Raw genomic sequence first — 22,877 nt, forward strand, 5'->3', positions numbered from 1 at the left:
CTCTAGTGCCTCCCTCCTGCACTAGAAGGGTTTTCTAGTTTCCTTTCTGTCCAGCAGGAACCACCCTCCTTGCTGTCAACTCCTTCTCTGTCCCCTGGATGTTCCACCTCTTCTCTGGAGAAACATACCTCAGCTTCATGGCTCAGTGTGCACAGAAAAAGGGTCACTGGGCACATAATACACAGCAGGCTTTACCAAAACTATCAATCTGCTGTAGCTGGGCACTGTGCGGCAGCCCCCACAGTATCACATCCTGCATAAAATTATGGTCCCTGAGAATGACATGGCTTGGAGGGATTCTGGACACAAGAGCAGAGTGGGAGCAACGTCTTTAGCTTTCTGACCCTCAGACCGGCCTCAGAGCAAGTCGCCCCCTCTCCTGTAGGAATGAGGGGGCCCCACGAAGCAGGGTGTGTTGTGTGAACCCACCCGTAAAGCAAACAGGCAGAGTCTGGGCAAAATAAGGACAGGCTGGCCTCTCCCCGGGTTTGTCGAATTTGGTTCTGCTTGGTATGCCTGCAACACAGCCGCTTCCCACGCGTGTTCCCTGGAGCCCCGCAGCACACTCGGCCGTGATAGGTCCTGCCGTGCAATGGCTTTTATAAGCCAAGATCTGAATACTGGCACTTACCCAAGTAGTCCGGGCACTGCCCAATGCCAGCCTACTTACGTGGGTCAGAATCACCCTCGTCGTGGGCCATTGGGAGCCCTCCCTGGGGCGTAACCCGCCATCCCGTGGATGCTGTGTCCTCTCCCCGCAGGACGGCACGGCGCCGCTGTGGATCGCGTCGCAGATGGGCCACAGCGAGGTGGTACGGGTGATGCTGCTGCGCGGAGCAGACCGCGACGCCGCCCGCCACGTGAGTGCGAGGACCGCCGCGCGCGCGGGCTCAGATGGGGTCGCCTTCCTTTGAAGCCTTGACCTCCGAGTTTAACTCAACTGAAACGTGCGGAGGAGACGCAGCTTTATTCTGTCTCTTGCTCACCGGGGTTTTCTCCCAACCTCCTCCTGCTCTTCAGCAGGAAAACAAGGGAAAGGTCTGAATCAGTTGAAACCTAGCAACTGCTGCTCAGTCCCTCTAAGGGGAAAGTATTGAATTCCTTGAGCTCCTCCTCCACCTGGGCTGACCTCTGGATGACCCGGGAGGACCAGGCAGGAGACTCAGGCCTCGGCTGCCCTTGGGGATGTGTCCGCCAGCGGCTGCCGGTCTGCCTGGCGCTGCGCCTCCTGTTGGCCTCCAGGCCACAGTGCAGCTGGCTCGCGGGGTCTGTGGTTTGGGGTCCTCGGTGCCCCGGCTCCCCGAGCTGCAGACCCCCGCACCACATCCCCCATCGGCCTCCACTTAGCCTCTGTTGGGGTCACTTCATTTTTTTTTTTTTTACACTATCTGGCCTTTTTGCCCTTAATATTACCTTGCCTGTGTGACCCACCTCCACTCTCCCGTCTGAGCCCACAAAGGGGGAAACCAAAAGACACATTCCTGACCACTTCTCTGTCCTCTCTTCCACTTTCTCTTTTTTCCTTCCCACAATCTCTGAAGTCAGAAAGGAAAAATCCTCTATTCTCATCTTCCTCCTGATTCCAGCTAAACCTTTAGAGCAGCCTGGGATGTTTCCTTTACTGCAGGAGAACTCTGTGAGCAAAATCCTCCAAATACAGAAATTGATGTGTGAAAGTAGGAGGAAGGGGGAATTGGAAAATCTCTTCTCAGTCCAGAAAAGGATGACAGAGCTTAATATTAATTTTTGAACTTGTCTTTGCATTCTTTTTTTTAACAGATTTCAATCTATCCCCTTCTTACTCTCCCCCCATCACCACTACCACAGGTAGGCAGGTACCGAGGACAGACTAGAGCAAGGCTGTATACACGGGAAGGCAAAAAGAAAAGCAATTTAAAATTTTAAAACAGTAGATACAGTTCAACAATTGTTTAAATCATTAAAAACAGTTCAACTGGGAATTCCCTGGCGGTCCAGTGGTTAGGACTCCGCACTTTTACTGCCGAGGGCACAGGTTCAATCCTTGGCAGGAAACTAAGATCCCACAAGCTGCACAGTGAAAAATACTTAAAAAAAAAAAAAAAAGTTCAACAATTAATTTCTAAGTCATGAACTGCAGAGAATGCCTCTTTAGTCCATCTATGTTCTAAGAATATCCTCCTGAAATTCCCCTTGTTCCTGTACCCAATATTCTAAGGGACTAGAAGACCATGGATTCCCAGATGGCAGGGTTTGAAGATACTGGAATAAGTCACATATTTTGTCTGATATTCTTTCACGCAGAATTAAGTGTTTAATATGCTCTAAAATGATTTTAGATTAAGAGACGTAGCAGGCCTCTGCTTTAGTTTACACATTTTGCCTCCTTCTGACAAGCACATTCCCAGTTCTCAACCAACATTTCACTATTATCCAACACACACATATGTTAATAATCAACTTTTCTTTTCCTCTCTCTGTAAAGGATGGTACAACAGCATTACTGAAGGCAGCCAACAAAGGGTATAATGATGTCATAAAAGAGTTGCTGAAATTCTCACCCACCCTCGGTATTTTGAAGGTAAGACCTACAGAGAAAATTTTACCAACCTGTAAAAGAGAGAGGATAGAAATTTAAGAAGTCCACACTGGGGACTGCAGTAGAATCTGGGTATACCATTTGCATGGTTAGTTGTATTACTGAGAGAACATGCCTACAACTTATCCATGTTAGAGATTCCCGGGCACTGGTAGAAATGGGAAGGTAATAAAAAGAGCGAACCGGAGTCTGTAGGTACCTAGTTTTCTAGGGGGAAAAAAAATTAAACAATAGTACTGAAATTGCTAAATTGGAAATCACCCATATTGATATATCATTGGAAGATTTGTGAAATCCTCCACAAATGAAACACATGATTTGTGTCCCAGAAAACATGAGGGATAGGAGCTCACATTCCTTCTCTTCATTATCTGGGGCAAAGAACCACATTGTTACCTTAGGTGGAATGAAATAAGCCTCAAACATCTGGACACGTCAGAGAATGTGTCATTCTGGAGGGCTGCGTCTTCCAGAAAACAGAGCCCCAAAACTCCTTTTTTAAGTTGATCATTTTGGATTAAAATATTCCTCAACTAGAGTATCTACCAGAGGTTGGCAGTCTTTTTCAATAAAGGACCAGATAACAAATATTTTAGTCTTTGTGGGCCATACAGTCTGTGTTGGAACCGCTCCACTCAGCCATTGTAGAAAGCAAGCAGCCATAGAAAATACGGCAACAGCAAAAAGTGTGCCTGCATCCAATCGTACTTCATTTATGGATGTTGTATTTCTAAAATTTTATATTTTTACGTGTCACAAAATAGTCTTCTTTTTTAAATTTTAAAATGCTGAGCTCATCAGGATGTAGAAAAACAGGCGGGGCAGGGGGAGGGGGGGAGTTAGATTTGTCCTGCGGGCTGTAGTTTGCTGACTCCTGGTATACACTCTAGTGTTTTGTTAAATAGAGGACACCAAACCTGTTCTAAACTTGGGACAGTAGTTTAGCACTTTTTTGGATTTATTGATGTATCTGAAGTCTACTTACCCTTTAGATGCCTTCTGTCTGATTTTTATGGGTTTAGGCTCCGTTGTTGCTGTCAGCTGATACAGAGCTGCTGTTGGTATGCCGTACTCTCTTGCCCCAGGGAGCTAATTCTAATCTTCCATGAGCTTACGAGTCAAAAAAGCTGTACTTTGTACTTGTAAAACTTATTTGGCAAGTAAGAATAAACAGTCTGTGAAAATGAATTCTCTATGAATAAAAGAAACTAGCTTCAGAAATGGACTTTGCAATATCTAGTCGTGTTGCAGACAGCTTTTAGGCTTAGTTTTTTATTCTTAGCCACACTGCACTTCGGCAACACTGATAAGTTGGTTAAGATTTTGATAAGTGAAATGTTACCAGATTAGTGTATTGCTGCACATGGCAAACATGGTGAAGCAAACAGGGAAAACGGCTACTTTGCTGGAGTTTTTCTCTGGGTATGATATTTAACATGCCTACAAGATCAGAAAGTGTTTTACGTATATATATGAAGTAGTTAATTTGAAAACTAAGCTTGCATTTAGGTACTATTCACAGACATATGTACCTTCTAGAACAGATGTCTTGTGACTGCCCATCGTTCTTATATTGGGTTTGTTATATTCTCTTTTCCCCTCCCAGAATCCAGCTACACGCTGCGCATAGCTGCTTCCTTATGTCAATAAATATTTGCAGTAAATTCCATAAAATGTCAGCAACCTATCCACTAGACCCCTCAGTACCCAGAAATGCTCCAACTCAGGGCTGGGGTTGGGGGTGGTCCTCAACGCACCTACTCTTACTCTTAAGCCGTGTAGCTCCCAGTTGCTCTCCTGCCCACCTGCGCGTGTGGAGTGCGTACAGCTGGGTTGACAACTCGGCCCATAGGTGAGCAGGCTATTCCTCCAGCCTTGCAAAAGTGTGCTCACCAAAAGCACAAAGACCTTAAGAAAAAAAGAAGTTTGACGTAGCATTGTTGTTTTTCTCACAGCAAGTTCTGACGCCTCTACAACGGACCAAGTGAGCATGAAATCATGTACACGCTGGGCAGATGCCTTATTTCACTTGCAAAAGGTTATTGGCAATATTTATACTGACCGTACACGGTGTCCCTGAGGACACTGTACTAGGTGCTGATGTGACTTTGAAAAGGGAAGATAAGGATGAGCAAGACTCTAGCATTACAGTCTCATCAGGCCGAGTGCTGATGGCTGTGAGCTCTCTCCTGACACACACTGTCCTTTTCTCCTAGAATGGGACCTCAGCACTCCATGTGGCAGTGCTCAGCGGAAATATTAAGGCAGTCGCGCTGCTCCTGGAAGCAGGGGCAGACCCAGCCCTGAGAAACAAGGTACCGTCTTAGTCATCTTTTCCCTCCATCGGGCGCCTGTGCAAAGAGATAAGGCGGCGTCTGCTGAAGCCAAGAGAGCATCTTGGCTCCAGCCGCTCCTCATCCTTGGGCATAGTAAGGGCATAAAATGTTGTCATCATAGGTTATGAGTGAGCAGTACATTTGGACCCAGAGGACTATACTAAAACCCCTCTATTATCAGTGATTTTCAGGTAACAGTGGGGCGGGGGTAGGGGGCAGTGGTTGTGGGGAGTAAGGCTGTAAGTATTCTATCATCGGAGAAGTGTCCTAAAAATGTCAAAGTTCCGGTAGTTTAATCACCATCCTCCGTGAGTTGGATACTGGAACCTTGAGAATTGCCCGTGCTCTATTTGGTGACCTCATGGGGAAGATGTTGCTTTTTATATTGTTAACAGGACTTTGCCCCACAGTTCCAAAACCAACCCATATTTTTTTTAATTGAAGTATAGTTGAGCAAAACCAGCCCATATTTTTTCATAGCTCAAAAATTTTCTTAGTTTTCAATTAAGCCAAACTTGGAGGTGGGAGGATGCCCAGTGAAAAATGACTGTCATTGTATTTCCTCCTACTCAACGTCTGCAGTCACAAGTAGAGACTGGGGGTGGGAGAGTAGCCTAGGAAAGGTCTAGAGGAAGCACACTGAAACTACTGGCTTTTGAAGGAGGAAGTATGGCGGGGACTTATTAACAAGGGAGGGTATGAAAAGCAACTTTCACTTTATACTTAGATAGTGTTTGAATTTTTATAAGCATCTATTACTGTGTTAGATTTTATTAATAATAAAACCAAAATCATATAACATTTCATGATATTTTTAAAAGAAACTATTAAGAAGTGCAATTAGACAACATGCCAAGAGCCGCCACTTTTTCTCATTCCACTTAGCACGTGGAATTATTACTTCCCCTGTTCCTACCATTGAAACTGCTTGAAGACAACATTTCTGTTTATTTCTTCCTGAGACACATGGGTTTGTTTTCCATTAGCTGGTCTGGCTGTGTGATGAGCCCACTGAAGTCACAATTGCTCTCTTATCTTTGCACCTTGGACACAGATGTCCTAAAAAGATCAGTCTTCGTTGCTAAGCCACCCAGTACTGAATTAAGGTAGTTTCTTTACATAGAAACTGAAAGATGCAATTCCTTGTGTGTCTCGTGGAATCTCAGCAATAATGGTTATGGGGAATTTCCAGTGACCAAAATGCTGGTCTTTGGAGGGTCTGTGTAGCTGCCTGTGTTGGAGTTTCATCCTGCAGAAGCCCTTGGAGAGCCGGGAGCAGCTGCCAGGAAGCTGCGCGCCTGCACACCAGGCAGCCTGTAGAAGCCAGGCTCTTCAGAGGCAGCTCCAGAAGCAAGGGTGTTGGGATTCCAGCAGCCACTCAGGACTCTTGAGGGGGTATCCTTGACCTTTATTCATTCATCCAACAAACACTTATTGAGTGCCTGCTAGATGCCATGCACTGTGCTGTGAGCATTGTCTATGTGGAGATAATAGTGAAAGAGATTCACATAGTGTCTGTCTTCATGGGGCTCAGAGTTTACTGGGGAATAAAGATAATTAAACAAGCAATTGCAACACACAGTGACAAGGGCTGTCAGCAGGAAGTGAAGAACGCTATCGGAGGCTTCCTGGAGAGAGTCACTTTTCAGCTAGTACAGAAGCACCCTTCTGCTCTAGGGGCTCCAGGACTTCTGCTCTGGGGCAGATGCCAGAGGAGAGGGTAACCAATGGCCCAGAACCTCTCCCCACACTGTAGCCATCCCCATGGGTGTGGGAATCCCATGTTCCTGATAACCCCCAACTGAGGACTCAGAACACATCTTCTCCCAGGAGCAGCGGGGACAGAGAGTGGTGTGATGCTGTGGGTCATGAGTATGGACCTATGGTCCTGCTCCATAATGGATAAGATGGCCTTTAGGGGCTAGCCTGGGCGCTAGCCATCATAACCTGAGCAACTTGAGAATTCAGTGGGGACCCTCCTGAGAGAGGAGTGAGACCAGGTTTTTAAAACTATATGGATGACACACAGAACAGTGATGTGATTGACTGAAGCAACACAGTTTGAGAGTATAAAGCCTATTTTAATGGTAATGGATATGGACATTCATGGAGATGGTCACACACACTGTAACTTAACGAGCTTGTAGACAGAGGTGCAGCTTCTTAGATCCACTCCTCTTCCTGACTGCAGAGGATCCTCTGGCTACCTGCCAGCCTGTCACCAAGGACCAGTAACCGATGCAAAACAGTTAGTTCTTCCTGAGGGTACTCTGAGACTGGATGGTGCTCAGGTCTGTTCTCCAGGAGCATTATTGTCAGCCCCAGGCATTAGGCCTCTACAACATCTGCTCCTGCAGGAACTAAGCTAATACTAGACTTAACCCCACAGAGGGGTCTCTGGTCTAAGGCAGCATCGAAGAGTGCCTCTTGTTAGAGTCAGTCCAGCACCAGCATCAAGGGTCCTTTGGGTGGGCAGGAGTGCAGCTGCAGGACACGCTGCAGAGCGGACCGCTGTGGCAAACTCATCATTCCCAGCAAGTGAGGTCCCAGCCAGTAGGTGGGGGTCAGAGGGCAGGATCCAGCCTAGAAGGTAGGTATTGCAGGAGCTTCACCTAAGATCAGGGTTTCAGATAGAGCAGACGGGGTTCCAGGTTTAACTGCAGGGGAAAAAAAAACTACATCCAAGTTCTCTCCCTGATGTGGTTGCCTTTCTACCCTTTAATCGCCTCTCCCCTGAATTCCCAAGAACATCCTTTTATTCATCTGTAACAACTGTTCTCAAAGTGTGTTCCGTGGACCCTTGGGGTGTCCTCAAAACCCTTTCAAGGGTTCTAATAGGTCGAAACAATATTCTTAGTAATACAGAGACACTATTTGCCCTTTTTCGCTGTGCCGACATTTGCCGTAATGGTGCAAAGGCAATGGCGGATGAAACTGTTGGCACCTTAACACACATCAAAGCAGGGTCACAAACTGTAGTGGCAAATGATTTTACAAACCTCTAAGTTATTTTACACGTTGTAAATTATTTTATAAAAATACCAGTTTTACCTAAGAATAGCTTTGATGAAGCAGCAAACAATTTTAATTTTATGAAACCTTGACCCTTGCTGTATGTCTTTTTACTATGTAACAAAATTCGAAGTTTGCGCCAAGCACTTCTGCTGTAGGCTGAAGCACATGGTTGTCTCAGGGAAAGCACTTGTGCAATTGTTTGAGTTACAAAGGGAGCCAGCCACTTTTGGGGGGGGAGCTCCACTTTTACTTGAAAGAACGGACTTGTATCCATCACATGAGCCTGACAGCTTCCCGATACCTGTAGCTTTTCTGATGAATCAGTGATAATATTAATGAATGATGTGAGCTTTGAGGATTGTATAATAAAATGTGTCAACATTTGGAAGATCTGCATAACTCAGTGAGCTACTATTTTCTAAATGGCCAGTACATGATGTTACAAACATGCATAGGTAAAAAAATCCACCTGCAGATAGATAGACCTATGGATTTTAATGCAACAGAGTAGAAAAATTCATTGATGTGGTTTCAAATTCCACATGGCAATTTAGCTTTAAGATAATTGATTGGATACAGAAGCAGATATAAGAATCCATTTGTCTTCTTTTAAGCTACACAGTAAAGAAATATGCAAAACTGTTAACAGTGCTACACTTCTAACTTTTCTGTTTTTGAAAATTTAGTTCTTTTTCATAAATATGTTATTTATGTTAACCTGTAATGGGTTTATTATTTTTAATGAATTAATAAATATACTTAAATTTTTTTCAGTTTTGATTAGTTAAAAACAAAAGCTCTTTGGGGTCCTCAATAATTTTTAAGAGTGTACAGAAGTCTTGAGACTAAAAAGTTTGGGAACCATTGCCCTATAATGTCTATTTCTTAAGATAGGGACTCGCTCACAAAGTAAACACTTACAGAATGTGTCTCAGCAGCACTGTGAAAAGAAAGGACATAGAGTGAGGCTGGATCAGTTGGGGTGTCAGGCCACTGAAGCTGTTCTTCCCCGTGTGTCTTACGCTCTGGGTGTTTCCTAACTCTGCCTTCTCATCAAAAGATGGGTCTCAAGTCCCTAGCAGCCAGACTGCCTTATATAATAAACTAATAAGTTATCAAATCTATTTATTGACAACATACTAGATAAGCTAGGCATTGTGCTGGAAATGAGGATACAGTGATTAATAAGATATAGACCCTGGCCTCCTGGAGATTATAGCCTAGTAAGGGATATGGCTAGATAGAAAAATCACTCTAAAAGACCAATATCATATGATATCACTTACAGGTCAGATCTGAAATATGATACAAATGAACTTATTAATAAAACAGAAACAGACTCACAGACATAGAAAACAAACTTATGGTTACTAAAGGGGAAAGGGAGGGAAGGATAAATTAGGAGTTTGGGATTAGCAGATATAAACTACCATATATAAAATAAATAAACAATAAGAGCCTACTGTATAGCACGGGGGACCATATTCAATATCTTGTAATAAACCATAATGGAAAAGAACATGAAAAGGACTATATGTATATGTGTTTATGTGTGTGTGTGTGTGTGTGTGTGTGTGTGTGTATCTGAATCACTGTGCTGTACCCCTGAAACTAACACAACATTGTAAATCAACTATACTCCAAAAAATTTTAAAAAGAAAAATAACTAACAATGAGATAAGAAAGTAACTGATGATATTTATATTTAAATATATTTAAAGAAAACCTTTAATGCCTTGATACAAAAGACTGAGTCCAGTGGGGTTTTTCATCAGTGGAGGAGCAAGTGTGGGTCAGGGACCCCTCTTTGGAGTCCCTGAAACCACACCAACTGTGGGAATTCACTCATGCCTATCTTATCTTCTTTCAGGCCAATGAACTTCCGGCAGAACTAACCAAAAATGAACGTATATTGCATCTCCTCCGAAGTAAAGAAGGACACAGGAAGAACTAACTTAGTTTCATATTCGACTGAAAGATAGAAACCTTAATCATATTGTCCAAAAAGAAATTGCTTTTCAAATAGTGTTGGAAATTCCTAGAAGAAAGAAAATGCCCAGAATGCCCATGCTGGGTCCCTGACCAAGGAGAGCTGTGCTTTGTGCCCTGAGTCAAAAGCAGAGCAGCTCAGGGACCCCTTCCTCTCATGTAGTGGGCTTCTCACACTGGCCTGTAGCCCCACTCCAGGGGGCCTGGCATGTGCGCGGATTCCACAGAAACTCGTTTTAAACTACATCAACTTGGGTCTTTCAGTTAAACTCTAAGATAGAGTTAAACCCTCTGTCTTAAAAATAGAAACAGAAAGGAAGCAGAAAGCTTTGTTCCTTTGAAAAGACTGAAAGTCTGACCTTCAGTGAATTGGTGCACTTTTGCTTTTGTGTTAAATGTATGTGTGCTCAAAATATGGCTCCATCGTATTTTACATATATTTGTATGTCATTCCAGTGTAAAATGTTCTCCTCTATGAATCAATAATGTATAAAGTTATATTATTGAAAAGCCACTTCTGACATTCCACCATGTGCTTTTCAAAGATGGACTGTTGAACTATAAAAAAAAGAAAAGTTGTTCATTTTTACCTGGAGTCAATGTTGTAGGTATGATAGGATACAAGTGGCAAATTTGGAAATTCAGAAAATTACAAACCACAAGAAATGTAGGCTTGTCTCTTTGAACCATTACTTTGGGTCTATTGCTGGGAATCTATTTCCTGTGCCGTAACTAAGTAGACTTAATATGCTGTGGAATCTTGAGCTTCCAACACCAATTGCTTGATACAATGACTTTGGAGTCCTTGGATAAAATGTGATATAATATGTTGCTATTACTATTGCAGAAGTATAAGTAATAAAAGACTGTTACTAGTATTTAATAAGTGTTCATCTATGTGTGTTTTTGGGTTGATTGATTCCAAGAAAGAAACCTGGGTTTTGTTGAATTATTCCTTTGAAGGGGGTCAAAATTTATACTCAATGCACTTTATAATCAATGGTGTCTAAATGCCTCAGTCAGTGCCTAACTGCACACACAAAAATTAAACCTTCTTTCTATAATCTACCATAATAAACACTGATGGCATTTTGTTATTTAAACACATCTTTCGTTTTCTTGTTCATGTTCTGCTCTGGTTTCCAGCCAATGTTCTATGTTAAGATGGAGGGAAATGTTCTAAACCATATATATATATATATATTTTTTTTTTTTTAACCAACTTGCAGTGGTGGTACTAAAAGTATTATCTTTATGTCAGTAAATGAGTTATAATTTTGAAATTAGAAGATATTCTCTTAAAGTTTGTTATGATCAGTAAAACAATCAACCAACAAAGATCAGCTTATTTTAATCCATGTCACAAGCAAAGCCAGTGATGAGCAACCCACAGGGCCCCCAGAGAGGCCTACAACCCGACCACCCAGGCAACAAGCCTGCAATCTAATTTCTGGATTAAAAAATTAGAAAGCTGTCTGTATTGCTAAGACATCCAGATATAAACATTTTAGTAGTTAAAAAGCAGTGCCCATCTCTGCACTGGCTTTCTTTTATTCAACAAAGTTGTACAAATACATCTTCTTTTATGGGAATTTCATAAAGCTATATTCATTTTGAAGAGGAAAATAATGTGGCCTGAAGTGCTTTATATTTTTCCCCAACCAAAAAAAAAAAAAAAAAGGTTGCTCATCACTGATATAAATCAAAACAGTATAATGGGTACTGATAACAAAGTTCCAAAAGACAAAATGGGATGAAATGACAAACTTAATGTAGACAAACTTAATGTTTTTCACTAGAGCATGTTGTCCTGGGCCTATTTGTTAGATCCTTTAAAATGGATAATGTTCTTGACCAATATTAGGGGCATAAAGAATGAATTCAGTAGCTTTAACAATATTGAAAGGAGGCCTTCTTAACTGTAGGTAAGAGGTCTCTAGCTTAGAAGGATCACATTTAGTCTAAATGAGTCTAAATATTATCCATAGCAGGGAAGAAGATTGTATTAATCCCTCACCAAAGACTGAACAAAAGTTCTGTTATTTAAAATTAAATTGCATTTTTAAACTTTTTTTAATAAGTTAAATTGCATTTATTTTGCACACAGGTAGATGATTCTTACTTTATGTTAATCTAATTCACAATTCAGTGCTCTGCATCTTAAAACTTAGAAGTAGCAATTCCTATGCAAATTGTTTGCTTAATTGAATCCCCAAAGTTTTTCATTACATTCATTTGTTTGATGACAAATTCCATGTTATAATTCAAAATAAAGTTAACGTACTACCCAATCTGCCTTTGCTGATTTTTCCTGTTTGTTCGTTTGTTTTTTTTTTCCTTTTTTTTTCCTTTTCCCTGTTTGTTTTTAATCAGAAGTTCTTTCAGTGTGATTTTTAATAGTATGGAATTTTAGAGTGAATAATTCCGCTCTGTTGATAAATATATTGATATTTGGAAACTGAAAAGGATTAAGCTTTATGGACCTATGATTTCATTACTTCTACCATGGAGAACTTTTGTCATGATCCCAAAAGGTTTTTTATTCAAACAAAAATTCCTGGGATAGTCATGAAAGGTACTGAAAGGTACCTGAAGGTACTGAACGGTACTGAAAATGAAACTCTAAGCTGTACGTCGTGACGATTTGATATTTGTAGACGCTGTGAAAGTATTCCCCCAGCTAGGTAATTAACACATCCATCACCTCACATATTGATCTTTATGTGTGTGTGTGTGTGAGAACGTCTTAATATCCATTTGTATTATCTATGATGCTCCTGGCTCTTCAGTCCTTTGCATTGGCTCTTTCTTCTGCAATAGTTGAGGATTTTTGCACAACTTCATATTTAGGAAACAAGTATTTGCAACGGTAACATTAGGAATCTGGAGCACTCCATGGCCGTTCTGGGATCCTCCCCTGTTCCATCCACCCTCTGCAACTGAAACCGCACAACGCAGATAGATCTCAAACCCAGCCAAAACCCAGATTGGGAGTTGAATCCTGTCGTTTAATTAAGATTGCACACGTGGTCTAATGGTCACATGGACTTAATGAAGCTCAGGTTCTTTATGTCTCAGCACAGAAGGAATTCAGGGAGAGGCAAAGTAGTAGGTAAGAAGTGGATTTATTTAGAGAGATACACATTCCATAGACAGAATGCGGTCTGTCTCAAAAGGCAAGAGCAGCCCTGGGAGAAACGCATGGCACGTACAGAGTGTGGGCCATCTCAGAAGACAAGAGGCCCCGAAATATGGGGTGGTTAGTTTTTACGTGTTGGGTAATTTCACAGTCTGAGGAGTGGGAGGATTATTTCAACTATTTGGGGGAAGGGGCGGGGATTTCCAGGAATTGGGCCACGGCCCACTCTTTGGCCTTTTATCGGAAGCCTCAGAACTGTCAGGGTGCCTGTCAGTATGTCATTTAACGTGCTGATGTATTACAATGAGCGTATGACGAGGTTCAGCTCGAATCTTCCGCTATCTTGGACCGAATCGGTTCTAACCAGTTTTTGTCGTATTCTCAACAGCTATCTTGCTCTTTTATTTTGTTTTATTTTAAGAGAGCTTGGGAATAAACTATTTTATTTTACTTATTTATTTATTTATTCTTTTTTTTTTTTTACCGTGCCCCACGACATGTGCACTGGAAGTGCAGAGTCCCAACCGCTGGACCGCTAGGAAAGTCCCCTTAAATGTTGTGCCCTGCCCCCTCCCTCCTCTTTCACAACCACAGAAGAGTTATGTCTCATCATTACCCCACACTGGGACACCTATTTAGAGGAAAAGAGAACCCCGCAAATGCCAGGCTACTTGGAAACTGACGGCGATGCCTGCATTTCGGGGTGCGCCTGTGCTTCAGATTACAGGGGTGAGAAGCTGAGGTCCTAATTTCATTATGAAGTGGTTTTGGTGCTGGAACTGGCTGAGCCTCACAAGTGGAGTCTACAGATTATTAGTACTAACAATAGAAAGAGCAGATAACATTTGTTAAAGGATTGTTATGTGCTCAGCACTTTACATAGATAATCTCATGAAGTTTATACGCATTTTCTTATTTACCCCTGACAACAACCCTATGGAACAGGCACTATTGTCATCATCATCTTGCAGCTGAGAAAACGGGCTTTGAGAGTGTTTTATTTATTTATTTATTTATTTTAAGATTTGTTTTTTTATTTACTTTGGCTGCACTGGGTCTTAGTTGAGGCATGCAGGCTTCTTAGTTGCAGCATGCATGCAAGATCTATTTCCCCGACCAGGTATCGAACCCAGGCCCCCTGCATTGGGAGCAAGGAGTCTTATCCACTGGACCACCAGGGAAGTCCCAAGAGTGTTTTTAAAAAGAAACAACAGGCCCCAAATGGAGTCAGTTGCCCCCAGAACAGCAAACCTAGGCTTAATTTCAATTTCAGCTACTCCTAGGAGTGTGAACTTTAAGCCCTCGATCTGGAATTACCACATCAGCACCTGTGAGGTAAACTGCATGATAGATCCCTGCCCTTCCCCCAAAGGAAGGTGACTTTGCCTGAAATACTGTAACCTTTTTTCTTTTTTATGACTTCCTTGTCCCACCCCCTTTCTACCTTTGAAAACCTTCCATTTTGTACAGCTACTAAAGCTCCTTTCTACTTGCTAGGTGGGATGTTGCCCAATTCACGAATCCTTGATTTTTTTTTTTTTTTTTTTTTTGGCTGCCCTGCTTGGCTTGAGGGATCTTAGTAAACCAACAAGGGATGGAACCCATGCCCCCTGCAGTGGAAGCGAAGCGCAGAGTCCTAATCACTGGACTACCAGGGAATTCCCATGAATCCTTGAATAAAACCAAATAGGTCTTCAAATGTACTCAGTTGAATTCTTTTTTTTAACAAGAAATAACCTCCCAATGCTATGAGGCCAATGCTAAACCCTCTGATCTTTGGGTTTTGCTTTTTTTAGTGGGGGAAAGGGGGGAGAATGGTGCCCAGATGGAGTCACGGTTATGGCATCAAGGCAGTGAGGGTGGAGAATATGGGACTTTTTTTGTTTTTAATATTTAGAGGTAGAGCTAATGATAATTAGGTGATTAATTGAAAAGAGAGGGTGAGGAAAAGAAAGAAGAGTTAGAAATTATACTAAGGTGTGTCAGGGGACCCTAAGACCACTCCCAGGTTTGGTGATTTGCTAGGAAGGCTCAAGAGGCTCATTGTATGGTCATATTCATGGCTAAGATTACAGCGAAATTGATAAATAGCAAAATTAGAAAAGGGAAAGGGAAATGAAATGGAGATATATAGGAAACCAGGTTAAAGCTTCCAAGAGTCCTCTCCTCTAGGAAAGTCTTGTGACAACATTACAAAGTGTCATCTGCTGGGGAAGCTCATTAGAGACTCACTCAGGCTTTTAACTGGGAGCTAGTCACATAGGCACCCTCTTCGTTAGCATTTACCAGAATTCCAGAAGGAAATCAGGCATTTAGCATAAACCACATTGTCTGTGTAGACAGCAGAGGCACCGTGAGCCATTATTGCTTAGGGAAAGTTTTCTATCAGTGCAGGGAACGATTTGCCAGTCAAGAGTCCAGATGCCAGCCAGCAGCCAACCTTGTAAGCAAGACTTTCTATAGACAGCAGTCTCAGGTCTGCTGTGCTAAGTCTTTCCCACATACAAGGTTTACATGGAGGATGGTGAAATTTTCTCTAGGAAATAAAGAACAGCAGGGTTGGGGTGGGGACAGAGAGAGAGGGAGTTTGGACACGTTCAATTTGAAGAATGTGTGAAATAGACTTCAGAAGGCAGTTGGAAACAGCAGCTTAATGTTTAGGACAAGACTCTTCCTGATTTGGGCATCATCTACGTAGAAGTGATGGTCAAAGTCATGGGACAAATGAGGTCCCCCAGAAAGACTCTGGTGAGAGGAAATAGCTGAGAAGGAAATTGGAAGGAAGAAGGGAATCAGCAGAGGAGAAGAGATGAAATGGACAGGAGTGGGAAGTGAGACGTGGATCAAGGGAGGAGAAAGTCTCAAGAAGAGGAGAGCAGGCAAAAAACGCCATGAAGAAGTGTGTGGCCATGAAACACCAGGGCCGGAAAATTCCAGACCTCCTTTGCTGCACAGCCTTGCCCTTGGTGAGCTTGTTCAGTCGTCAAAGAACTCTGGCCCTGTGTTGGAGAGGAAAAGCATGGGGTCTGGTCAGGACCTGCCGCTAATGATAAATTAAATGGTTGACTTGAAATGATTCTCGTTCTGTTGGTAGAATTGTTTTTTGAAACCACTCCTAACACTTTCTAGGAATTGTTGGCAGCCATCAGAATGTATTACCTCTGCTTGTCACCAACAAGGAACTTTGTGCAGGATCTGTGTGGTGCCTGAGAGTTAATGTTTTACTACCTTCTTGGTAAAGTGCAAGAAAATACACTTATCTATGCTGGTCAGTTGGTCTTAATTAGTGAGTTCTATCTCACTGTGAGCAGGTGCTAAAAAATGAGCATGTAGAACCATGCTGAGACCCAGCTATGTACAGACTCACACCGTGTGATGATTCATGCCATTTTCCCTCATCAGCTCACACCCATGTACTTACACGTGCTTCAAAATACGGAGAAAATCAAAAACCAAAATCAAAACGAAATAAGACAAAAAAATATGTTCTATGCTCTCTGGGCAAATTTAGAATAATTTATTTCACATCCCTCTGACTGAGAGACTGGCCTGTCTCTTTACTCTGTTTAACTTACCAAACACAATGAGAGAAGCCAGTAATACTAACTGAGGTGTTTTCTCCAAGCTCTCTGACTGTACTTAGTCCTCAGTTAAATAATTTATGCATTAGTGGGCCTGGAAAGTCTTAGAATCTTTTCCTGGTGACTTACCCTTATTTTTTTGGCAATATTTTAAGATAATTTAAAAATATAAGTGAAGTCACATTTTAACAATTGAAGGAAGTTAAAGATCTTCAGGCTTTTTTTTTTTTTTTTTTTTTGGACCACGCCTTGAGGTTTGCGGGATCTTAGCTCCCCAACCAGGCAGTGAAATCGCCGAATCCTAATCACTGGACTGCCAGGGAATTCCCAAGATCTTCAGTTTTTATTAGATGCCTTGTCAGCTTTATCTGTGGCAACAGAAAGAGTGACTTCTCCCATCGCTGGCCTCTTCTTCTCTCCCTCACTAGAATTTAACCCTCTAATTTTTAGGAAATGCTGTTATTGTTCCTATTTCTCGCAGTTGAACTTTAAAGAATAGCCTTAGAAAAGTCTTCCGTTTACAAGTTAGACTCCCGACTTTAGGAAAGATAAGACCAAAAGCCACCCCAGGGCTTCCCTGGTGGCGCAGTGGTTGAGAGTCCGCCTGCCTATGCAGGGGACACGGGTTCGTGCCCCGGTCCGGGAAGATCCCACATGCCGCGGAGCAGCTGGGCCCGTGAGCCATGGCTGCTGAGCCTGTGCGTCCGGAGCCTGTGCTCCGCAACGGGAGAGGCCACAACAGTGAGAGGCCCGCGAACCGCAAAAAAAAAAAAAAAAAAAAAAAAGCCACCCCAGATGAGGGAAACTGTATTATGTGACTGAATCCTCCAGATTAGGGAATGCCAAGTGAAAACCACTGACAGCCATGTTTCAAGGTATCCCCGTGCTAATAGCATCCTATGTGAGTGTAAGCTACACCACAACCCATGACTGGATTAATCACCAATTCAAGTATCCTTAGTATGGTGAGTAATACTTTACCATAAGTCTGACCAAAAATAACCCATTCCTGAACCCTCATAAACCACTGACACTGAAGTCATGAGTTGTAAAATATAATTTTAAGTGTTTTTTTTTTAAGGAGGGAGGGGGCCCCAAAGGCAAACGCACTTAGAGCCAACAGAAGTCATAGCCCAGCCCTGAGCACAAGGAGGTGTGCTATGGACTGAACAGTGTCCTCCCCCAAATTTATATGTCCCCCTAACCCCCAAAGTAACTACTTAGAGACAGGGTTTTAGGAGGTACTGAAGGTCAAATAAGGTCATAAGGGTGTGACTTTAACCCGATAGGATTCCTTGACTTTCTACAAAGAGGAAGAGAGAGATTTCTCTCTCCACATACGTTCACCAAGGAAAGACCATGTGAACACACAATGAGAAGCCAGCCATCTGCAAGCCAGCAAGCGGGGGCTTACCAGAAATAGAACTCACTGGCAGCTTGATCTTAGACTTCTCTCTCTCCATAACCGTGGGTTATAAATTCCGGATGTTTAAGCCACCCAGTCCATGGTATTTTGTTACGGCAGCCTAAGCTGACTAATACAAGGAGGGAAAAGTGGAAAAAAAAAAAAGAGCAAAGTGAAGACATGCTGAGTCCAACAGGAACGGTCTCAGGTATCACCAGATTAAGTCAGTAGTACCCCAAAGGCCCAGCTCTATCTTCATTTCCTATTATTGAATTTCAGCCTTCAAGTTAGAAACTAGGCAAGCTTGCAATCTGTGCAGAGGTTAGGCATTCTTTTTTCCTTGACCACTTGAATCACTGCCTACTTTGCAGGTTTCAAGTTAGCAGCAGCAGCAGCAAAAAAAAAAAAAAAAAAAAGCTTCTATATTAGAAGAACTCAAAGTTCTTTTATTGGAATAAAATTTTATTAACATGAATATCCTGCTCAAATCACATCCCTAGTCTAGAAAATGAGATGCAGGGGTTGCTTAGCCAATGAGGTAACCCAGGAGAATGAGGGTTAAAGAAGACTATGTTTTATGAAGAATATGTGATCCTCTGCTGAATGTTACTAAGAGGCCAAGTGAGATGAGAACAAAGGAGTTGTCATTGATTTGGCAACACAAAAACCAGTGATGACTTTAAGAAGAGCAGGTGTCCATCTGATTGCTGAGGCTCTGGGGGAGGTGGAGAGCCAGATCTTTACATCACTCCTTGCAGCAAAATAATTCCAGATGGATCATTATCTTCATGAAATCATTAAAACTCTAAAGGAAAACATGGAATAATTTTTTATAACCCTGTAAACTAGTAAATTGGTAAAAGTTTCTGCAGTGCATTTGCTATACCAACAGGTGAATTTTCTTAATAAATAGTTTTTACAAATCAATATAAAAAAAAACTAACAGAAAATGAAGAATACAGAAAAAGAAATAAAATTTATAAGAGTATGAAAAGATTCTTAATCTCACTTATAATTAATAAAATACAAATTAAAGCATCATAATATTTTTTAAAATAAGAAACAAAATAATTAAAATCACAGATACTATCTTTCACCTAACAGAATGGCAAAGATAAGTGTTGGCAAAGAGGTGGAATCAAGTACTTCCATATGTTGTTAGCAAAGGTGTCAATTGCAATCTCTTTGGAGGGCAATTTGGCAATAATCAAAACTAAAATACACATTTCGTTTGATCCAACAATATATACATTTTTCCGACAGTTCTATTTGTATATGATTGTAAAGATTTAGGTACAAGGATGTTCACTGCATCACTGTTTCCTGTAACAAAAGTGACAAACCAAACATAAAAGAGGAGATTGATTAAATAAATTATGTAATGGATCAAAAACTATTAACAGACTATTTCTAGCCTTCCCCTTCCATCTGCTAGGTAAAAAGAAATTTGTTTTGGGTCAACGTTCTCATCTCTCTCCCTAAGGAAAATGTTCAATAGCTTTTAGACTTCTGTGATGCAATACCATGAGGAAAGCAGAGGGCACAGAAAGATGCAAAGCTTTGTGGAATCCAGACAAGCTCAGGAATGTGAGGAGGCATAAGAAAAAGAAAGGTGAATTTATACAATATTACTAGAGATATACAAACCCTTCCCATGTTTCAGAAATGCAATTTTGAGGCTTAAGTCATTTTGAAATACTTTTTGGTGGTGAACTCTATTTCACTGACTTAGGCACAGCTCTGAGACTGGCCTACAGTGATAGCTTCAGAAATGTCATATACACACAATGAAATCCATAAAGCTAGTAAAAGTATTGAGGTGGAAAAGCATATTGCTAAATGTAAAAAAGTAAGCTGTAAACTGTATACCGTATGTTCCCACTTGTTTAAAAAGCCCATCCATATATTATTCACGTACATGTTTTCGAATACATAGGTGTTTTCTGGAGGATGTTTCTGCACATTTATAAAGATGCATACATGTAATAATTTCATTGACCCTCTTGTTTTGTCCTTTATTTTTATGCAATCAATGCTGAATGGTGTTTATAATGACAGTGGTATTGAGTATTATTTAAACAAAAAGTCTCTCTTAGGACCTCAACCATGTGTCAACTGAAATAAAAATGCACAATGTAGGACTTCCCTGGTGGCGCAGTGGTAAAGAATCCACCTGCCAATGCAGGGGACACTGGAAGATCCCACATGCCACGGAGCAACTAAGCCCATGAGCCACAACCACTGAGCCTGTGCTCTAGAGCCCTCGAGCCACAACTACAGAAGCCCATGCGCCTAGAGCCCACGCTCTGCAACAGAAGTCACTGCAATGAGAAGCCCGCGCACCGCAATGAAGAGTAGCCACCCCCCCCCCGCCCCTTTAACCCCCGCTCATCGCAACTAGAGAAAGCCCATGGGCAGCAACGAAGACCCAACACAGCCGAAAACAAATAAATCTATATTTTTAAAAAAACGCACAATGTAAATGTTGTGAGTCAAGTTTTATTTGGGGACCTTACTGAGGACTAGAGCCTGGGAGACAGCCTCTCAGAGAACTCTGAGAAACTGCTCCAAAGAGGTAAGGGAGGAACCAGGATGTATGTGAACTTTTCTGCTTGGAAAAAAACTTGTAATCAAGCATAAAAAGATCACTGCTAATCACAAAGAACGGACATTTCAAGTTAATGATTTTAGTGCTTTTCTAAGTAGGGGAAGATGAAAGAATCTAGGGTCTTTTTGAAATTTTTCCTTAGCTACGTATCTTAGCTACCTAGTGGTCAGTATATCCGATGCACAGAATACTTCCAGTTTTTCTCCATCCTGAATTCCCCTCAGGGTGCACACATTAGCAACTGCAGTGGTTAAAGGCTTAATCCTTGTAGAATTGGGATGGCAGGCAACTTTTTTTTCTTTATGAGTGAAAACAATTTTCAGAGAAGAAGAAAATACACCATGATGTGACATAGATTATCCATAATGGTGGAATTATATATGACTTTTTTATTCTTGTCTGTAAACTTGTGTATTTTCAAAGTTTCCACCATGAGCATGGATTACTTTATCAGCAAAACAAATTTCTCTTCAAAATATGATAGTTTATTTTTAAAATATATTCTAGCCTTTTGGATATTGTCAAAGTGTACAAAAAAACAGAACCAGAAAAAATATATATAGCTAAAAGATCTTTTAGTTACTATTTTGGTGAATAGTAGACAATTTGTTGGGTATCAAAATTTCTGCCCATCCCAGAAATGTTTCATGTGGTGCTTAAAATTACCTTTATTCAAGTCAATTATTTAGTAAAGGTTGTTTGTTTCTTTCCCCCATAAGGACTTTGCTAATATTGGAAGGGTAACTAACCCACCAGGATCCAGGGAATACATTACAGAAGTAGTTCTTGAATTGGAATGTGAATTGGAACCACCAGGAGGGCTTGTTAAACTAAAAAGGGCAGCTTCATCCCCTAGGCTTTCTGATTTGGTGGGTCCAGGGTGGGACCCATAATTTGCATTTCTAACAAATTCCCAGGTGGTGGTGCTGCCAGCTGGTTCAGTGACAACAATTTGAGTATCTCTGCATGAAGCATGCTACCTTATCATCAGCGAGAGCACCAGGCACCTGAGAGCAAGCAGATGCCTGAGGCCAGGGATCGTCATGGCTGAAGGTCCAGAGGGAATCCCTATAGTTTCAGTGCCCAGCCAGACAGGTGGACATTTCAGGGCTGAGGAGGTGGGGAGGCAAATTGGTAACTGAATCAGGGGCTTTGTAGAGTAGGGATGGGAATGTCACCTGCATCATGGTCCTACCTTCACTACATTGCTACAGATGGATATTTAGTCTTTTCATTGTAAACTGGCTTCCACCGTGTGGAGAAGAGATCCATACCTGCATTTCCTTACCTTCAAAATGGAAATGACTGATGCTTCTGAGTGGTTTTAATAAGGGAAGGAAAATGTTACCAGAAATACATATAACAAAAATAAATGTAAAAAGATTATAGTAAGTGTAAGACTTAAAAACGTAGATGCTTCTTTATCTTTGTTACTTCACTTCACCTAGAACTTAACGGACTCTGGTCCCACCTCTGGGTCAAACCTCCCCCCGGGCTGGTGGCGGGCTCTTCTGACGTCCGCACATTCCCTGCCACGCTTGGCTCCGCCAGCAGATGGTGCGGTTCTAGCGCTTTTCCAAAAGTGGGCTGAGAGGACAGAAAACAGAGATTGGGTAGCTCTGAGGCATCGTCCACAGCCACGCACTGCCCGTGGAGCTCTCGGATCACAACACTGTCAGGCCACTGCGTGGCGCCGCCCCCCGCTTTGCTAGAAGTGCCCAGGCATGGATTCCTTTTGGTTGACTGGGTTTGGAAGGAGAACTTGCTTAGGGTGCTAATTGGACCCGCTGAGAAGTAGGGTCTTAAGTGGGAAGATAGTCCGCACGCAATCCCATGTGCTAAAACCTCGCCCACCGTCTCCAATCGAGGAAAGACAAAAAGGGGAGAAAGGAGTTAAACCATCAAAACCACACGCCGTTGGGACAGCTCCAGAAGTATCCTTCTCGGATATGTTCAGGGGCCCAGGTCTGCGAGTCCCTGGCCTGAGGCTGCGCCCCCAAGCGCCGCGGGACGGAGAAGTGCCGAGCTGGGACTGGGGAGGGCGCTGTGGGATCCGGCGGTCGGGTCCCGACTAGCCCCGCCCCTGTCCCGCTCCCCACCCCGGGCCGGTCCAGCCCCAGGACAGGTCTAGGGCGGGTCCAGGCAGTGCCGGCAGCGGCCCCGCCCCAAAGTGGGAGGAGCCGACAACGCCATCGTCATTCCTGACCTGCGCGCGCAATCAGCCGC

General features: G+C 42.4%; 1 protein-coding gene across 2 annotated transcripts in view; it reads left to right on the plus strand.

Moving 5' to 3' along the window:
- Positions 1-10,851, plus strand: part of ANKRD29 (ankyrin repeat domain 29) — a 43,070-nt gene extending 32,219 nt beyond the window's left edge. For both annotated transcript variants that reach the window (XM_029216904.1, XM_029216895.1), the window contains exons 7-10: positions 762-860; positions 2,465-2,560; positions 4,795-4,893; positions 9,800-10,851. In XM_029216904.1, coding sequence (XP_029072737.1) covers positions 762-860; positions 2,465-2,560; positions 4,795-4,893; positions 9,800-9,883 — 378 coding nt within the window. In that variant the 3' untranslated portion in view covers positions 9,884-10,851. The remainder of the gene's footprint in view (positions 1-761; positions 861-2,464; positions 2,561-4,794; positions 4,894-9,799) is intronic.
- The last annotated feature ends 12,026 nt before the right edge of the window (positions 10,852-22,877 follow it).

This window comes from Monodon monoceros, unplaced genomic scaffold (assembly GCF_005190385.1).
Source record: "Monodon monoceros isolate NGI ecotype Baffin Bay Population unplaced genomic scaffold, NGI_Narwhal_1 Super_Scaffold_1, whole genome shotgun sequence".
Classification (NCBI taxonomy): Eukaryota; Metazoa; Chordata; class Mammalia; order Artiodactyla; family Monodontidae; genus Monodon; species Monodon monoceros.